Source organism: Eretmochelys imbricata, chromosome 6 (assembly GCF_965152235.1).
Source record: "Eretmochelys imbricata isolate rEreImb1 chromosome 6, rEreImb1.hap1, whole genome shotgun sequence".
NCBI classification, from domain to species: domain Eukaryota; kingdom Metazoa; phylum Chordata; order Testudines; family Cheloniidae; genus Eretmochelys; species Eretmochelys imbricata.
The window spans coordinates 90,416,549-90,422,548 of record NC_135577.1 but is presented as its reverse complement, the minus strand read 5'-3'; the positions used below and the strand labels follow the sequence as shown (position 1 = coordinate 90,422,548).

Here is a 6,000-nt window from a genome sequence, read left to right as displayed (position 1 = left end):
TTGCAGAGTTAATGAATTTATTCCCTTGACAAAAGAAGGCCATAAGAGGGACCTGGTGCAGAGAATGCAGTCAGAAAAATCTTGCCTCAACTTCCATCATCACAGTGGCGGCAAATGCCCTGGTGCAGGGCCCAGCACCAGATTCCCCTCTGTGGGGACTACTCTTCCCATGGTGCTTCCAGCTAGTTTCTTGCACCAAGTCAGGGACACAGATTCAAAACCCAGTGCCAGCATGTACACACTCCTGCTCCCCTTCCCCACCCCGCTACACCCCACCGTTCCATCATTTCCCTGGTTTATGTCTTTAAAACCCATTGCGTTAAATACTTTAATTACAAGTTGTGTAGGGGGTGAGAGTAATAGACCTGGCAGGGACTCCAAGAGCCCCTCGCTCACCGCTACATATGCACGCTATGTACTAAGGATATGCCCCCACATACCAGCAGCCTGGGGCTAGGATGCAGGGGCCCTTTGCCTAGCTGTCTCACAGCAGGGGGCAGGCCAGGCCATTGCAGACAGGAAGCTGATGGTTTCACCCATCAACACTGGGCTGTAATTCAAAGGCAGCTGCAGGGGGGTATTTCTTATCCTAACTGCTGACAGGTAGTGGCCTAAGCCCAGGGGTGGCCCATAGGGTGCAGCAGGGAATGGAGCTGCCTCCCCTGGTGGAGGTTGCTGACCCTGCCCTGCCAGACATCAGACATTCACACCATGTAGACCGGGCCAGAGAAAATGAACCAAACCTCAACACAGAAGAGGGTGGGAGGGGCTATTTCTGCCTTCCTGCCAGGGAAGGGAGGGAAACAGGTGCCTGAATTCTAATGGATGCGCCTCAGCTGCTAGTTTGAGGAGCAGGAGACAGCAGGGGAGGCAGACAGCCCTGGCAGTGTCCATGCCCCTGAGATCACCAGAACAGGGGGGAATGCAGGGGTGCGATCAAACCCTGCTACAAAGTCACCCCGGGGATCCCAGGCTGGCTTTGTGGGGTGGATGAGAGTGGGGGGTTTTCAAGTGGCAGGGACACACAAGGGCCTTTCCCTCCCTCCCAGTGCTGGAAGTAAACTTGAACTGGCACAGGAGCTGCTGGGGAAGGGCACCCTAGTGCAGTAGCAGGCTGCTTTTGCTGGAGGTGAGGTGCACTCAGGTGCACGGGGAAGGAGGGGAAGGCGAGAGAGAGGCTACATAGGTGGTTCAGGAGAGCCCATGCCATTTGGTAGTTTGCCCAATGGATAACAGCCCAAGGGAGAAACTGAACCATGTCTCAAGGGAACAGGAAAGGAGGTAGGAGCTAACTCCAGAGTTCCCTCCAAGACCCCTCCTGACACAGGGGCGGGGAGGAGACTGGAATGAACTCCTGCTGGTTCCTGAATGCCCTATATTACCCCTGCTGGTGCTGCGTCCCTGCCCTGGTTGGCTTGTATGGGGTTAAGGCTGTGCTCTAGAGGTCCAGCAGCATCACGCGGGGATCCTCCACCACAGCCTTGATCTTGCGCAGGAAAGTCACTGCCTCTCTGCCATCAATCAGCCGGTGATCGTACGTCAGCGCCACATACATCATGGGCCGCACCTCAACCTGAGGAGGAGAAATGGAGCGAATGAGCTCAGCCCTGCCTCTCCTGTATGGGCTTCCATCCCACTTGAGAAAGACCCAGCTGTTCCTGCCCTGCATGATAGGGAGGGGGTGTAGCAAGATCACCTGCTCAGCAAGGTTTTTGCTTCTCCAGGAGAGAAGAGACAACAGCAAGCTGACAGGGCTCAGCTCTGCACCTTCCTTAAGTCATACACTAACTAAGCACAAGCTCTGGGTGGGGTTTTGGCAGGTACCAGGACATGCTGTTCAGGAGGGGAGCTAATGTCTAGCATGGAGACTGAAGGCACTCTCTCCAACAACATTAAGGGGATCCAGGAAATCCCTTTGCCAGCCACTGCATTGTGCATTGCTACCCACTGCCCCCGCGTGGACGGGTGAGGGCTTGTCTGGGCCCCAACACCATGAATTGGCCCTATCGCCAACACAGACTGCTTAGAACCCTTTACAGGTCCCACTTAAGTAACTTTGCAAGAGGAAAGCCTTCTAGGAGGGCTTCCTCCACCCCATCTGGTGCAGCTACGACCAGGGTCCCCTCTGCTGCTGAACCCCTCACCTCTGCCCATTTAACTACACTGAATACAGCCCTTTGGAGCCTTCCATGCAGCTGCACCTACACCTACTTTGCCTCCAACAGCAACAGGCCTGTCAAAGATGCCATGCATGCCCAGTATGGCAGACTGGGGAGGGTTGATGATGGGCGTCCCAAAGAGGGACCCAAAGACCCCTCCATTGCTGATTGTGAAGGTGCCCCCATCCATGTCCTCAATAGCCAGCTCATTCTTTCGGGCCTGAAACAAGAAGAACAGGATCTTAGAAAGCAGCTCAAACTGAAGGCACCCAGGACACCAAAGAGGAGCAAAGAGACAGAGACTGGAGGTACTTGCTCCTCACTCACTACATTCATAGGGTGTGACCTTTTCTGAAAACTCCCCACAAGCAACAGGTGATGGAAAGAACTTCACTTGCCAGTTCAGATTTGCTAGTGTAAATGTTTAGATGGGGTTACTTTCAAATATGGGCTCTGTCGCTTTAACATTATGGTTTAGCGAGATGCTGACACCACCTCAGCCAGGAAAGACAGTCAGACGGGTAGAGAGGAGGGGAGAATGCAGATTGAGAGGCAGTGACAAGTTCATAAGGCAGTGGTAGTACACCAGTGTGCAGGGGAGGCACTGAACTGTACTGGAACTTTCAATATGGTCCCACAGTTTGAACAGCTCCATGTCTCAGTTAATCAGGGGTCCATCTGCCGATCAGCTGAATCAGAGACACGGCATGACTGACAGACCACAAGGGACTGACAGTCACTAAAATTAGGAGCAGGTTATTGTCTTCTTCCTCTAGTAGAAGCACTTACAAGGTTTATCCCTTACTTTCATTGAGTTCCACCATTTGATTTGTGATAAGATTCTCTTGCCTTGATTTCCAGTAATCCTCTCAGCTGGGGAATTACCTGCCTCCAAAGAGGTAAACAAGCTTTGATCTTAAGGAGAGGTAATGGGAGTAGGGGGATAGCAAGAGCCCAAGCATGCTTGGGAGTCTCAGTTAAAAGGGAAAGACTTAGAGGGATGTGTCCTGTAAGAAGAGGTCACAGGTAGGGCTGGCACCTAGTACAATGCACAGAAGATGCCTAAAGATAGGCAGATAGAAGGGCCAAAGGTGAACCCGCACACAGAGTGAACCCACTTGTGCACAGCCAGCAGTCCCTGTCAGAAATCAGTGCTGCTTCTGCCACGGATTGAGCTGGCTGCTCATTTCTTCCCTTCTGCACCCCTCTCAGAAAGCCATGGCCAGCACACCCCCTACAGTCCCATCTCCTGTTACCTTCTCCCCTAGCTCGTTGATGGTTCGCTCAATGTCAGCAAAGTTCATAGTTTCTACATTCCTGATGACAGGGACCACGAGACCCTGTGAGGGAGCAAAGAGCCCAGTCAGAGTCAAATGTAGCAGCAAACAGGTGCATCTGAGCACAAAGACATGGGGAACCTGGTCTCAGGCAAAGGAAGTTACCACTGGAGTACACTCAACTTCCTGCCCTTCTGAACAGGAGAGATGGGAACATGAAGAGCAGAGCACGTCATTTACTCTTCCTCCTGTCACAAATCCAGAACTTCAACATCAGGCAACATTTTACCTCCCAAACTAGAGACAGCAGATCCACCATCCGACCTGGGGAGGGACTCCTCTCCTCCCTCCTTGGATGCATGCAGCACCCATTCTCAGGGCCAACTAGGTCTGAAGTGGCAGTGTCCACCTGGGTGTTGTCCAGGGTTTACAGAGGCAGTAGTTTAGTATAGCAGGGCAGGCAACTATCTGCACTGCTCTGTGGGTTGAAGGTTGGTCTCTAAACATGAAGCCAGGACACACCATTTCCCCCACTCCCAGGTGTGCTCATACCAGTGAGCCCACGACAGGGCCACCAACTTGGACTTTCCTAATAACCCATAAGAGCTGTGGTGGCCTTGTCCCCTGCCAGCTGGGCCAGTGGCTCGAGGCTCTCTTGCTGCAGGACCAGATGTGTTGGGCATCGGAGTTTCACGTGAGTAGCTTTTGCCATCCTAGAGTGCCATGGCTCCGTTTGCTTAGCTAACTGTATCACCCCTGCAGAACTAGGGCTGCAGTCTGGGCCAGGTAAAGAGCCCACAGGGCATACCCTGGAAGTTGCCACTGCAACACTGATATCCACATAGTCCCTGTACACCATCTCTTTGGTTGTGTCATCAATCACTAGGAGAGAGAGGAAAACAAACAGTTACACAGAGAAAGCCCAAGAGCCAGGACTCTGCAGTCATGAAGGGCCGGAAGTAGTCACACCCCAACAGCAACTTGCTCATCTCTCATTTCGATGCTTTTAAATGTAGTGCCAGGGGACGGTTAAGCCCCACTGCCTCTTCAGGAAAGCACCAGAACAGAGGTAAAGCTGGCTGGAGAGAGGGGGAGCTGGCTAGGATCAGCTCACTCCCCTGGGACATCCAACCTCCCCGATGTATTCCTCTCCCTTCATAGGCACAACTGATCCCCCAGGAGACACCTCTTAAGGGCCTGCCCTCCCCACACAATAGCCATTCCAGTGAAATATAGTAGGATATGTCCTCTACCAATGAGCAGCGCTGTGTTGGGATGCACCTTAATATACACGGCACCCACCCCGTCAGTCTTGAAAGCTCCTGCCTGAGTCACTGTGAAGGGGCCTTCCCAGCATGCTGGCTCCTTCCTGCATAAGTGAAACCACCTAGACTAGACTAATTAGAGCCCAGAAGTATTCACAGCCTCTCCCTCTTCCCTATCTTTCACATGTGGGGATGTGGACCTCTGGAGCCTTTAGCTCCCTATAGGCTTAGCCACATGCTTCAGGAAGCCCCTTGTCTCCACACAGGCTGGCACACTCACCCGCATTCACGATGGGCTGCTCCTGCAAAGCAAAGGCTGCAGCTTTCACAAAGGCTGACATAAAGCCTAGTTTCAGGTTGTGCTTCTTCTGGAAGGAATCTCTGTGCCGGGCTCTCATCTCCTGGATGTTACTGCAAAAAAAAAAAAAAAAAAAAAAAAAGACAACCATTACCACCAGGAATGGAGGGGTGAAGGGGAAAAGAGATTACTCACTTCTTCCATAACTGAAATTTCCTGTGTCAACAAACCTGCAACAACAAGTGTTCTATCCCAAAGCTGCTGAAAAATTCTGCCCCAAGTAACAGACTGGGCAACTTTTAGCTTGTTTCAAGATTGCTGTCAGAGAAGCTGCTTTAGGAACCCCTCCAGAGCCAGAAATCCAACAAAACCAGACGAAGCAGCGTAGCTCTGCTGTAGTTCCAAGGATGCACTGCCTGGCAGGAATGTGCTGTGCCCCAGATCTGTCAGAGCTCCAGGGCTGGTGTTACACAGAGCCGAGTCTTTGGCATCACAACCACTATCCAGCGTCTGGTGCTTTGGGCAGCATTTACAGGTGAACTGTGTGCTCATTCTCCAGGGGCTGCCCAGCAAACACTGTGGGGTGGGAGTGCCAAGGGTGAAAGGACAGAGAAGACTCAGCAGTGAAGCAGAAAAAAAGGAGCTTCAGGGCTGGTTTCAGGGGCAGCCCACATGTTGCGGCTCCAAGACCTGGCCCTCTTGCTCGGTGCTGACAGGCTGTATGCACATGAGATTTTGATCCCCCCCAACAAGAGGCCTTCTCAAAATGCCACAGAGATGGCCTGAGCACTGAGCACAGTGTCTGCTCTCCCCATCATGGAAGTAGCTAGTCCCCTCAGTCCCATAACTGGAATACAGACCAGTTACACAAACTGCACCGAGCAGCATAGCCTCAGCTCTGCCTATCCTGGGCTAACACCAGATACTTTGGAATTGTACCCCCTGCCCTGCCCCCTCTATGGACCATGTGTCTTTGAAGAGGCAGCTTTAGCAGGAGGTGG

At 52.5% G+C, this 6,000-nt stretch overlaps 1 protein-coding gene across 2 annotated transcripts in view; it reads right to left on the bottom strand.

Annotated features, from left to right (window-relative positions):
• Window positions 1–6,000, bottom strand: part of LOC144266013 (YLP motif-containing protein 1-like) — a 140,618-nt gene continuing 134,618 nt past the window's right edge. For both annotated transcript variants that reach the window (XM_077819138.1, XM_077819139.1), the window contains 5 exons: window positions 4,982–5,112; window positions 4,245–4,318; window positions 3,416–3,499; window positions 2,212–2,379; window positions 1–1,573 (listed from right to left, as the gene is read on the bottom strand). In XM_077819138.1, the coding sequence (XP_077675264.1) occupies window positions 1,439–1,573; window positions 2,212–2,379; window positions 3,416–3,499; window positions 4,245–4,318; window positions 4,982–5,112 (592 nt within the window). In that variant the 3' untranslated portion in view covers window positions 1–1,438. The remainder of the gene's footprint in view (window positions 1,574–2,211; window positions 2,380–3,415; window positions 3,500–4,244; window positions 4,319–4,981; window positions 5,113–6,000) is intronic.